The sequence below is a fragment of the Perna viridis genome, chromosome 9, assembly GCF_037379345.1.
Source record: "Perna viridis isolate PV_CMFRI_1.1 ecotype Kerala chromosome 9, ASM3737934v1, whole genome shotgun sequence".
In the NCBI taxonomy this organism is placed as follows: domain Eukaryota; kingdom Metazoa; phylum Mollusca; class Bivalvia; order Mytilida; family Mytilidae; genus Perna; species Perna viridis.
The window spans coordinates 23955926-23969617 of NC_142453.1; the positions used below are offsets into that span (position 1 = coordinate 23955926).

Below are 13692 nucleotides of genomic sequence, written 5' to 3' on the forward strand. Positions count from 1 at the left end.
TGAATTTTCAGTATGGAAATGAATACTCTAGCAGAAAAACAACAACTTTTAGGATTATATTGAAATGTTTATTAGTAATAGGTACCAGTATCGTATTGCATATCCCTGAGCGGGTGTACATCAAAACATGGATGCCATAAAAATATAGTGCATTTTCTTTTTGCCTCTCTACAAACTAACGTTTTGTCAAAAGACATGAACAATGACTTAAAAAATAGAGCAAACATCACACTGTAAGATGAAGAACTTTTTTAAAAGAAAATCTAACATAATATCATAAAAATGTTCCACTGAAAAGGTTGGTTTGGTGAGTGCAAAACGAAAGTGAAAGGAGGGAAAATGGCTATTTATAGTTCAAGACTACTTTTCTGTCCAATCTTCGTGGACTCACCCTATTTTCTTTGCGGGAAATTATTTTTTCACATGTCCTTAGAAATGCTACATAAGTGAAAGTTTTATTGAATCAATTTACATATTTTTTAAAAAATCCTAAAAATATGCACTTCACTATAGAAGTCTATGGGAAAATTAATACGATACTGAGACCTAAACTGACATTCTTTCATATTTCAAAAAGAAAATTGGGAGTCACCAAACTCTTTTTCTAATATTCCCATTATGTTCCCATCCAATTATCTCCCCTTGATTATGTTTGTAATTTTACCATTCTTATTTTCATGTCAAAAATTCTTTTAAAATACTTAAGAAATATCATTTTTACATCATTTCAAACACTATTAGTTAAGAGAAAATATATATGTCTGTATGATTTTGCAAGATGACAGAAAAGAATGCTCCATGTAATAGGTACTATCTACCTTAAAGTTTCATTTCTGCAACTTCAAAATACATAAGAGTTGCATTCATAGGCAGCTTTAAGATCTACATATAAATAGTGCATGATATTTAAGTTTACAGAAGATTCAAACCTTATTAATATATAGCCACCTCAGGCAACACCTACTACACCAAATAATCCCAGAAAATGGGACTATCTACAACATCAAAAATTTACTCTGTAGTTCACCAGTAGCTTTTTTTTATCCCTTTTTTGTCCAACATTCTTCCATTTAAAGTTCTATTTCAGAAATGTTTCTAATTGTTTAACAGGTAATAGGAAACAACCTGATCTGTAGCAGTTTATACCTAATGCCTGTGTGTAAACTGTCCTGAACCAAGTTATTTACTTAAAAGTATAAACTGTTAAAAAAATTAGAAACATTCCTCATTATTTAATTTATAATGGATGACTGTCCAATTATTACAAAATGATTTCGTAATTAAAATGCTGTTTTGTCCAGGGATTATTTGATTCACAAAGTGTGGACCTATAGACCTTCATGACATCATAGTACCAAGCCCGGTTATACAAAATAACCTGGTTTGCTCAAAGAGAACCAACCAATCAGAAAGCTTGTTCAAAACTAAATTATTTCTGCATAACTGCCTTGGTGGTTTCAGAGGTAGCGTGCTGGTCTGGAGTGCTGGAGGGTGAGGGCTGGATCCCCTGCGACTTTAAAATTGATAGTTACTACTTCTCCAACAACCATGTGTATTTATGGGAATAGAGTGGCGACTGGATTGCTTGGAGTCAGAATAATGTTGGATGGCATGCCTACCTGCAGGCTGTTACTTCTGTAAGCATGCACAATAAAAATCCAGCTCAGCCTGTCACACAAGTACAAAACAGGGTCTGTTCAATTGGTTAATTTTTTTTGCCCTAAAATGCATGAAATATCTGCCATAGGATGTTAAACCATAACCAATCTATCAATTCATTTCTGTAAGTTGCACTTCACTCTTGAGTTTCTTAAAGCAATGATATTCTTGCACTACTTCATGGTTTCTGGGGTACAAATTTACTTTTCCCAAGTTTCAAATAAACAATAGTCCTTTTTAGGAAAATCAAAAGTCGACAACAAAGGATTGTAGTTCCAAGACCAAGGAAGGTCAGAGGTTAGCTAGCCAATGTTTACAGTTGAGAATCATGCTATTATGATATGTGGCTGTTTATCTCTAAATTTTATACTCACCCAAAGCTGTATAATTAAATGCATAAGTATGTCCCAGTATGACCCAGAACATACTAAGCACTCTCATTCCATTGATGGATGTCAATGAACCAGAGGCTGTTGATGTGTTCAAAAGTTTTCTTGTGTTTGAAATCACGGAAAAACACAATAAAATTTGTTTTACAGTTCCCATACAACCTGTAAAAAAACAAAATGATTTCATTCAAGATAATAAATTTATTTAATATGATGATACAAGCGCAAATTATACAATTTTGTTGTTTTATTGTTCTAAAGTATTGATTATGTTTGGATCTTCAAAAATAAGTTAATTCAAGAGTTTGAAATTAAATGATAAGATGATTAATTGGAAAAAGTGAATAATCAAAGTATGATCACAAGTACTGAAGAACACCTAGATTTAACAAGTGTGTGGAACTTGTTCTGCAGATGAATTAAGTAGCAGCCTTGGTAAGAATAATGCAAAATCTTAAAAAATGTGATGCACCCCAAAAAAGGCTACATATTTTTATTTTTATAATTAAGTTGTTTTATGGGTCTATACTATGAAATTTGTAATTATTCATTCAAATCAGCCTGCTCTTAGGAGATAATCAACATCGAAAATCCAATAGATTCTATTGTATTTGAGTGGCATTTACGGAGTTATCTCCCTTAATTTTGAAATCTACAGTGCATTCTATATAATTTTTATCTCCTAAGAACATGGGATATATGAAAAACTGAATGTGAATTTCTGTTTACTATGGCAATTCAAACAAAATATCAAAAATAAAAATATGTAGGTTTTTTAACCATGAATCACATTTTGCATGATTCTTAGCTGGAGTGCTACTTAAATCTTAATGTGTTCTTGGCACCAGTGATTACATTTTGGTTATCCTAGTTATTATAAAGATTTTCTCCATAATATTATTTTCAACATGAATTTACATTTTTGTGATGGGCAGATTGATACTCTTGGTATTTTGGTGGGAGAGAGTCCAAGACTGAAATTATAGAATTTATTTCACACTGTGAGTAATTGGCGTTTTTTTTTTTACACAGGGAACATTCGATAAATCACTGCTGAAAGTACTAGAGATTTTTCATTCTTGTGAAAACAGTACTATACACTCAATTTCAAAGATTACAAGATGTAAAATAAAACTATAATCATAAAGTTTGCATTTTCCTACATAATTTAGAACAATTTTTTTTCTTCAAAGTTTAAACTGAATGTTAATCTTCCATACTGATTTCAGAGATATGCAAACCTAATAATCTTTAGAACAGTTCTGTCTGAGATTCTACCACACAGACACTGTCTCATGTGGGAGTTTCTTTTACATAAAATTAAATTGTTTATGAAAAAATTAAATTATTTTAATATTTTTCACAGAAAATATTATATAGTAAAATATAGAATGTCCAAAACATTCAAACTTACAAAAATAATTTGTAGTTGTACATAAGATTTTTAAAAAATAAACACTTTTTATAAATTTGAATTTTCCTGCCAGTTTTACTTGGTTAAAATTACTACTCTTCACTTCCTGTTTATCAATTATAAAATACTGACAAAAGGATGAAAGGATGAAGATTTTGACTAATGGGTGTGTTAAATACAATATGCTGACCACATGATATGCTTCATGACACATTTTGCAATAAAGAGCTGCGCTTTAAGTGCATGATACGCCAGTTGCCCTTTTAACTTGCCCTTATGCTTTAAATGAATTTATACGATCAACTAGAAATACTGTAAGCCCTGTCAAATACCCTCCCAAGAAAAAAAAATAAGTAAAAAAAAAATGCTCAAAAAATTTGGCACTATGAAGGCTACCTCAAGTTTAACTAAGTTTGTTGTCTTGTCAAAGAATAAAATCTCCTTGGCCGTTTCCGTCTTTTCTTAAGTATAAAAATTCATATTTTTGTACGTTTTGTGGTGCCCAAACCAGGAAATCTATGACTATATATAACCCACAAATAAGAATTCAGATGCTGTATCTTGACTACATGACCTCTGCAATACATAAAACTCAGAAAGAATAACCAGTTTATCCTTCTTTAAAGTTACAATTGAAATGTGTTAAAGAAACAATAAGTAAAAAAGAACTATAATCTTTCTTAATCTGTACTTATGAATAAACATTTTTTTTCTTTAAAAGCAGACTATGTCATTGACTTATTTATACTCACATGACCCCATCTGATTTTCTGAATAAATCACTTCATTCTTAGGCATATTTGATAGCAAACCAAGTCTTTCCATAGACTCATTCACACTGGTGGTTCCAATACTACTGTAAGTTGGTGTGTTTTCAGTTCTTACTTTTATTTCATCTGTAACATTTTCCTCAAGATACATGAAAATAATATCAGCCAGTGTACCAAGAACAGCAGCAAAAACTATGATGCAACAAATAACACTGAAAAAGTACATTCATTTGATTAAATATTAAGTGATGACTAAGTATTTTCATGTAAGATTAGTTTGTAATTATCAAACAAATAAAAAATATCCAATGATCATTCGAGCTGCTCTGTTTGCGATATAAAAAAATCATATCATTGTTTTTGATATTAGGGAAACTAGTTTTTCAGGGGAAAAAGAAGATGGGGGAATATAATTACAAAGGGAAAGAAAGCTATAACAGAAATTCCTAGATACTTTTACATGAAATTTGTATGTTTTTTTAACTGACAACCAGTATCTCCCCTCTCCCTTCTCCCTATTGTCTGGTTTTGTTTTTTATATTGGAATCTTTAAATTCAGATGTATGAACAAATCTTTACATCTGAATTTGCAAATTTGGGATTGTATTGATTAACAGTCAAAATTTTTTTTCCATCCAATTGTAGAAAGCAGAAAGGACTGACAATAAGCAAGTTTCTTTTTATATTTATCTGTAGCAACATCCCTTCTGCACCTGCATATGAAGTTTTCAGATCACAACTCATGTTATGCCAGAGCTTGCCGAAACTACACAGACTTTTTGTATCTCACTAGACTTCTTACAATTAGGCTTCTGGAACAGGGTTATGTTGCTACAAGATTGAAGTAATCAATACAGAAGTTTTATGGTCGTCATCATGAACTAGTGGATTGTTACAGTGTATCCATTTGCACCATGAAAACTGATTTATTCAACGGGTCATGGTTTTCCTTTCCTTTTCCATCTACCCTGGACTTGACTTTTTATGAGCAACTCAGCCAGTGTTTCTAGAAAAGCAGAGGACACTTACCCTACTGATGCATCTGCTTAAAGCTCCCAGTTTTTAGTGGAGTCTGAGTTGCTCATTTACTTTTGTTACTTTGTATGTATTATTTTAGTTACTTTATGTTCTTTGTTGTGTTTGTCTGTTTCCAGTGTCTTGTCTTTGTGTCCCTGGATTACATTCTTTTGATTTCCGCTAGAATCTTGGTTCCCTTGATTACTCTTTCAAAAATGAGAATGAGTCCTGGTAAAAAAAATCTTGGTAAAAAAAAAACACACAACATTATTTCTTGATCATATTTTACATACTTACATTGCAAAATAATCTCCAGAAGAATAGGGCAATGGAGCTGGACAATCTACCATTGTTGGATATATCAACACTTTCAACTGGGCATCCACTACTTGTAATGCTACAAAAGAAAATGTAAAACAATTACTACAGAACATTGATCTGGTGATCACCATTTCACGGAGGACCCGTATTTCAAATGTTTGACATGTAAAAGGCCATACTGTAAATAGTAATTTTTTTGTGACACTAAGACTTGCAGTAAGACTTGCAATGCAAAAATTGAACTGTTGAGAATATATTCTTACACAGGCAAAATTATTTCACATGATTTTCACCTGAATTGAGCAAATAAACTAAGTTACAGAGTTCACATGAAATTTGGGTGAATGGAGCCTTCACATGAAATTCACACGAAATGTTCACATGAAATTCGTGTTTAGTGAATTTCACATGAAAATCAACTTAATTTCATGTGAATTTCACATGAATTTCACGTGAAGCTCGATTAACATGAATTTCACATGAAAAATATTTGCCTGTGTAGGACATTATAATATGACTTGAGAAACTATCACTAAGGGCTATTCCAGAATAAATTTTGAGAGGGGATCGGGAGGCACCTCTATTAAATTTGATGGGTGATTGTTATTTAATATTGTTAGCCTTAACAATGATGAAAACATTGCCTCCCAACCCCAACAATCCTCCCATTACATTTATTTCTGGAACAGCCCTAATTCAAAACTGTGCAAAAGAAAATTGATCAGACAAACCACAATAAAAAAGATGCACACACATTTTATAATTTATAGTGGGTACAGAACATTAAATGTTGCAGTAGTTAAAACAAGAATTTATTTTTTTTAAGGATTGTTTTTAATTTTTGACCAAGTTCTGTCATATTACCAACTTTATAAACAAGCATAAATTGTCAAAACAAAAATGATACAAACAATAAAACTCACCTTCCCAAACAATAGAACTCAACTTCCTGAACAATAAAACTCACCTTCCCCAACAATAGAACTCACCTTCCCAAACAATAGAACTCACCTTCCTGTACAATAAAACTCACCTTCCCCAACAATAGAACTCACCTTCCCGAACAATAGAACTCACCTTCCCAAACAATAGAACTTACCTTCCCAAACAATAGAACTCACCTTCCCAAACAATAGAACTCAACTTCCTGAACAATAAAACTCACCTTCCCAAAACAATAGAACTCACCTACCCAAATAATAAAACTCACCTTCCCCAACAATAAAACTCACCTTCCCAAACAAGCTGTTGAATTTCCTTACTGGAACAAGAATCGGGGAAACAAACCCCAATTACATTAACTGCAAGCTGAAAAAATTGAGTAAATATTTTATCAGCAATTTATTGGTTTTAGGTGTTACAATTTAGTGGAAATTTTTTTTAATTCCTTTGAAAAATGACTTTACCCTAATAAATTATTGTGAATTTACCATATTTGCAACTGTCAAAATTTCTTTTTAAAGTAATATTAGAATTATTCTACATACATAATCAAAGTACAATAAGATACAGACAGGTACCTTTTGACATGATATATCATTGATTTGGTTCAAATTTATACATTTTACTAGTACCATACAGGTGTAACAAATTTGAAAGAAAATGCAATGACTTAAAGTCATACTAACTACCATACTAATACAGTGATCAAATTTAAGAGGTAATACCTGCTAAATGCATGTTAAAATTAAATTTTACCAGTAGAAATTATTTCCACTTGCTAAAATTTGCCTGTGGAATTCTATAAATATACCATAAGTTCAGTTCATAAATAACCAAAGAAACCAAGATTAAGCAAGTGCAAATTTTCAGTACTTGATTAACTTTATATACCTACCTGCGGTATGCCCAGATTTGTTACAACGTTACACATATGACCTTTGAACTTCTCAGTCTTTGCCTGTTTACATTCATGAACATTACCAAGCCAAACATAATTACCATGTTTTATACCACTGCCAGGTTTACCATCAGAGTCAAACACTGGAAAACAAAACCATGATGTCAGAGTATAATGTACAATATTTTACCATCTGAGTCAAACACTGAAAACAAAACAATAATGTCAGAGTATAATGTACAATATTTTTCCATCAGTCAAAAACTGAAAACAAAATCATGATGTCAGAGTATAATGTACAATATTTTACTATCAGAAGAAAACACTGGAAAACAAAACAATAATGTCAGAGTACTCAAAACCAAAACCATCAAAATTGGAAGCCGAAACCAGCACAGCATGCCTACTATTTTTGTTTTAATCTTTTAAAAATAAAATAAAATAGATTAAAATAAAATAGAAAATTGTAAATGTATTTGCATAAACGTTTCGACTTGTGGATTAGTACGGACATGATTTTTATCTTATGGTAAAAATGTACTGCAATGTGAATTGAGCATGGTGCTGCACCAGGCAGTTCTACCATGTGCAATACAAGGAATGAAGTGTTTAGCATGTTTAGTGGTTTTCAATTTTAATATATTCTCACTCATGTTAATTCCCACCTTGTGGTACACAGGATTTAATTCCTATTTACAGAGTTATATTTCCATTATATCAGATGTATAAGACTGTATATTGGGACAATACCATTTTTTTATAAAATAATATTTCCCTACATATCCTGATTGAAAATCATATCATTTTGTATTGGTACTATGCTTATGTATATACATGTATGCATGTTGTGGTCTTCAAAGTTAACGTTTTTTTTTTTAAATCAGTCTTTTGCTCTATTCATTTATTGTGTGGTACCGATACCTACTACAATGAGAGACATTTCCTACAAATGGGAGATTGTTTTGTATTTAACTAATAACAAATACACATAACAATCAAATGAACCCAAATTTTTAAAAAAAGAATGAAATTCACCCAAAAAAAATTAGCCCCCTATACATTTGCTGAAGTTAAATCATGGCTATACAACATTTTCATTCAACCATTCAACTCAGGAGATCATGTTTACTTTATAAACCAAATATCAACCAAATTATAGCAAGAATGAAAATTTGCGAAAAATGGCAGCTATTTTGAAAATGGCCGCTCAGAACAAATTTTCATCATCACCATTAAAAGAAGAATATACTATGTTTCCTAAAGAAACCAAATTTCATTGAAATCCAAGCAAATGGTGAAAATGGCTGCATACAAAATTTTGAAAAAAAAATTTCAATACTGCCAGTCAATTCAGAATATCATGCTTATCAGTTAGCTTTCATTTTCATTATTCTTCAAAAGCTGAGGAAAAAAGAACAAAAAAAGTAGTTTGACCTCTATGTTATATTTTTAGATACAACAGCCACATTTTCCAACCAATGATAAATTTCAAACTATCAGTTTGTGCAGGACACTCTAAGGAACAATTATGATAATATTTATTAAATTTCGTTGTATGGTTTCGTAGAGTAGTTTCAGAGGAGAAGAAGTTTGAAAAAAACTAACAGCGAAAGATGATGCTGGACGACGACAGACAGACAACCTACGCAAAGTATTGGTGATGACAATAGCTCACAGGCCTTTAGGCAAGGTGAGCTAAAAACTTATTTTTTAAACCCCAATAAATTTACCATTGCAATAGTTTTACTTACTATTAGCAGCATAAGCTTTCCCATTCAACAGATCTTCAAACATAGTATTTGTGTCATTCCTACATTTATGAGATACATTAGAAAAAACATAGCTAACAGCTTCAGATCTTTCCATTAACAGAGACTTCACACCCTTCTCAAGAAGTTTTGCCACAGCAGGACTGTATTCTACCATAGGGTGCTGAGATTCTGGTTTCAAGTTCATCCCATAGTCAACTTGCTGATTGGCATCCTGTAAAAGCTTTCCAACCAACTCCAGATCTTCATTTCCAGAACAAATAGCCCAAAGTGACACAAAAATTGGCATCAAAACTGTTACTTTCATTTTGAAGTTCATCTAGATCTTCTAATTTTAAAATGTCATGACTGCTCTGCTTTGCACACAACTGATTTAATCTTAATTCAATAGAAACGTCAACATGTGATGAGTTGAAGCTATTTATAGAACTGTTTGTATACAGTTATTGAACCACAATGTCTATTAAGGAAGTGATAATTTGGGTACTGCCAGTCCCTGTATTCTTGTGATACATGTACTAAAGAACCTGAAATTGGAGTATGGTACAATTATTACATGTACAAGAATGTTTTTAAGATTTAATATAAGCAATTTAGATAATGTTTGTATCAAAGATTAAAAACGATAAATAATGCATAATAGAAAGAAAGCAAAATGTTTGTTCTAATTAAAGGGCCCTTTGACAGAGCATAAAATTACATACTATACATCAATACTACATCATGATGAATCTGTCCAAAGAATTGTGCTTATGGAAAGTGTGCAATTCCGGTCCATTAATACTCAATCTGGGCATATTTATCTTCTCAAGTTAAAGAGCAATTGAGCTCAATCCAAGATACATAAGTCATCCGATATGTATTTGTATAATCCCATGTAATTTATATGCATGTATACTATATTATAGGTTCTTTCATTTATGTGATGTGTCCACGCAGGCAGCATGCAATGAAAATATGACAAAAAATATGATTCATCATTTCCAATGCAAATAGCCTAATATTTAAATATGTGTCCATAGAGGCAACCATGGAAATATGAAAAATGATCATTTGGCTGAGGTAGTTATATTTACCAATTATTTTTTCTGGTCTACTCGGGAAAAACCCTTGTATATGTACATAAACATAGTGAATATGAACTGCTTTTGTATATTGTATATTATATACCAATTCGAGCGAAAAATGTATTTCACTGCTTCTTTTATGAATTTTCACCGTTTCCGTTTCATTGACTCTGTTTGTAGGTGACTTACTATGGGATATATTATTAGGCTTTGAGTAGTATCAATATGATCGGAAGAATGTGTTTGGAAGAAAAACGCAAAAGTCGCCAAAACCGACAAATGGTCGGTTCCAGTCAAATTCTGAAGCCGCCACTGAATTTAGAATACAATGTTTACATTTGCAATGTTTTTTATATAATATTTTTGACCATGTTCGAGTTGTTGTCGTCTGCATTTCCACACGAATTGATCAAATTATTGGGTGGAACGAATTTATATCAACTTTTTTTTCACAAAACTTGAAAGCTTTTGAGTTAATCGTGAATTTGTTAAGATTACTTAGCCACCGTGTTTACAGGCACACATTTGGGGTATGGATACGGGGGATACAAAACCGAGACGGTATGGACACAGAAAAGTCGACTTTAGGTCTTGGTCTAAAAAAATGAAAAAGGTCGAACATACATGTATCAATAGTTCAAGATTGGGAGTCTGTGCGAACGTTACGATCTCAAAACGAAGTCAATTTATGGTTGATATTGTTACTTTCGATTTTTATAAATAGTTTTGCTTAGTTTTGCAATGAATTTGATGGGGGTGGACATTGAGCGGGAACCAGGAGCAAAACGGGGCTGAGGGACGAGAACCGGGAATAAAGGGTGCGTGAGGGATTCTTAATTGAAATTATTTTATGTATTTTAAAAACAATCTAGATGGGTTTTAATAAAATACGTATTTTTACCCTTTTGGCTCCTTTTTCTAAAGCGACAGGGGCAACAAAGTCCAAATTAAATAGGAATCTTCTTAGTTGTTGGTAAAATCATATCAACATTTCAGAACAATTCGTCAACCACAACGACGACGCGGACGACGACTGCGCCATATCATTATACGACCGCAAGTTTTTTCCGTCGTTTAATAAAACAGGAGATTTCGCTCTCAAATTTTCTCAAAGGGAGATTTGTCAATGTTTTTGTTTTCTCGAAATGTTTAGCAACATGCCTTATAAAATTACAAAACGAGTACATGTATTCGGAAATACACACATCTACATTATTGTTGATACTGTTACTTTCGATTTTTAAAATCAGTTTTGCAATGGATTTAATGGTGGTGGACAGGGAGCGGGAACCAGGAGCAAAACGGGGCGGAGGGACGAGAACCGGGAGTAAATGGTGCGTAAGGGAATCTTAATGGTAACATACGGGCATAAAATGACCACCCATAATATATTCTGCATATACATTTACGTGTACTCAACCTTCCATGAATTGTTTCGATTATTGTGTATTTTGGCGGGCTGATAAATAGAGAACGAATATAATAAGAAAAAAATTATGTCTGTTTACGGTTTCGTTGATTAAAATATATGTAGACTGGAAGATAAAACTGTATAAAATTTTCTTGAAATTATTTTATGTAGACCTTAGTAGAAAGACTCCTAGATTAACAGTGCTTAACCAAAATCATGATTTGTTGTAACTTTTTTTTTGTTTTGTTAAAAATTGTTTAGAAAATAGGTTAAGACAGGCAGAAGAAATAAGATAGGTAGGGTAACCTTAAAAAGACTTTTTTTGCAAAATACAACATCGACTATGATCCGCCTTGATATATTTCATTAATATTCCATTCTAGGATGATAACCGCAACGATAAATAAAATCTAGCAAATAAGAGACCCCTCTAAAGTGTATACACACTCCACCAACTGATCAGAAATGACGATTTAGTTTTGAATTTCTTTTAAAAGGCCGTATTAAAGATATATTCCTTCTCCCCTATCTGCACTGAGAATTGTATCCCCAGTCGGCACACCCAATATTTGGATTTTTGCGATTAGTGACGACTTTAAAATTCCAATTTTGTTATGTTTTTATTTTAGATCGTTCAAGTGGGCTCAATAAAAGTTAAATAAATTATTATTGAAACAAATCAACAGGAAATGAATGAGAATTAAACATTTTATAATGTTCGCACTTACCCCCTACCCTGAATTATTGATATGTTCGACCTTTTATGAAACGTTTTCACCACCAGAAACACAACTTAACATACGTTTGATAACCACAGTTTCGTGAAATAATCGCTTGTTCAAATGACTATTTAATTTTTTTATACCAAGACCTTAAAGTCGATTTTCCCGTGTCCGTACCGCCTCGATTGTGCACCCCCAGTATCTAGGTATCCATACCCCAAATATGTGCCTGTACATGGTGTAAGCGAAAGGAATTTATAAAGAAATATTATACCAGGTTTGCGCAAGTACGTTGGATAACGCTACCATTAATCCTCTAACATTTATTTTATCTACTTGCAAATCAGGTTGAAAGGATGGAATCATATAGATTCTAAAAGACTCTACTTCACAATAAAATATACAAAAAATCAAACAATCCGACTATGCAATAAGGACTACGTACAAGACGGTTTCCCTTCTCGAATCCTCCCATGTCCACCTTCGCTCCCTCAAAGGTGGACTCAAAATCCTGACTTGGGAGGATGCCCTTCTCGTTGATCACTGTGTTTTTGGTAGTGTCTGGATACGTCATTATATTTTACTTTTCTGTGTGTGATTATTTTCTGGTAGCATATTTTTATTTCTATCTCAGATTTTTTGTCATTTGCTTCCTCAATGTATTTTCCATTTTTACACAGAGTCTGACGCTTTAAGTGTACTTTAAAGATAGTGGGGCTTGATTTTTTTGTGGGGTAAAGAGTTCATAGTGTTAGGTGTTAACGATTCGGACAGTTTTTGATGTGACATGTTAACAAGGATGTTTTCAGATATTAATCTGATATTCAGATATTAATAAGTATCCTGGATGTTCTTTCATGGAATGTTTTACACATAGTTTTTCATCCAGGATATTGATAAATATTATCCTGGAAATTATTTACTTCCTGGTACATGTATATTTTAAACAAAGTATACTATTTCCAGTTAACTATTTTACAATAAAATGTTATAGAGGAAAAAAAATAATAACAAAACACAAATCACAATGTTAAAACACTTTTCCATGTTTATGAATTATGAATTCTACATAAACTATATTCAGGATATGATTAAATAGTATGAAATAATATCATGTATACAATTAGGAATACCTCTACTTTTTCATAATAAATTATATTATTCAAGTAGTGGAAACAATATGTTTCATAACATTTACATGTTGAAATGATAATCAGTTCAACATGTAAATGTTGTAACAGTTTGTATATCTTTTTTTGTCTGTTTTTTTACCACAAAAATGCCAAAAAAAGTCTTATACATGTAAGTGGTAA

At 32.1% G+C, this 13692-nt stretch overlaps 1 protein-coding gene and 1 long non-coding RNA gene across 3 annotated transcripts in view; one reads left to right on the top strand and one right to left on the bottom strand.

The window, feature by feature from the left end:
* Positions 1–10077, bottom strand: part of LOC148607427 (nose resistant to fluoxetine protein 6-like) — a 24496-nt gene extending 14419 nt beyond the window's left edge. Inside the window, exons 1-7 of one of the 2 annotated variants that reach the window (XM_088547270.1) lie at positions 9884–10070; positions 9162–9706; positions 7408–7553; positions 6803–6878; positions 5547–5646; positions 4215–4444; positions 2034–2210 (exon numbers count right to left, since the gene is read on the bottom strand). In XM_088547270.1, the coding sequence (XP_088403396.1) occupies positions 2034–2210; positions 4215–4444; positions 5547–5646; positions 6803–6878; positions 7408–7553; positions 9162–9498 (1066 nt within the window). In that variant the 5' untranslated portion in view covers positions 9499–9706; positions 9884–10070. Of the gene's footprint in view, positions 1–2033; positions 2211–4214; positions 4445–5546; positions 5647–6802; positions 6879–7407; positions 7554–9161; positions 9707–9883 lie in introns of both variants that reach the window. The other variant, XM_088547271.1, reaches the window with a different exon arrangement.
* LOC148607428 (uncharacterized) overlaps positions 9647–13692 on the top strand; it is an 8786-nt gene continuing 4740 nt past the window's right edge. Inside the window, exons 1-2 of the long non-coding RNA XR_015915586.1 lie at positions 9647–9722; positions 10088–10241. This is a non-coding gene — a long non-coding RNA (uncharacterized LOC148607428). The remainder of the gene's footprint in view (positions 9723–10087; positions 10242–13692) is intronic.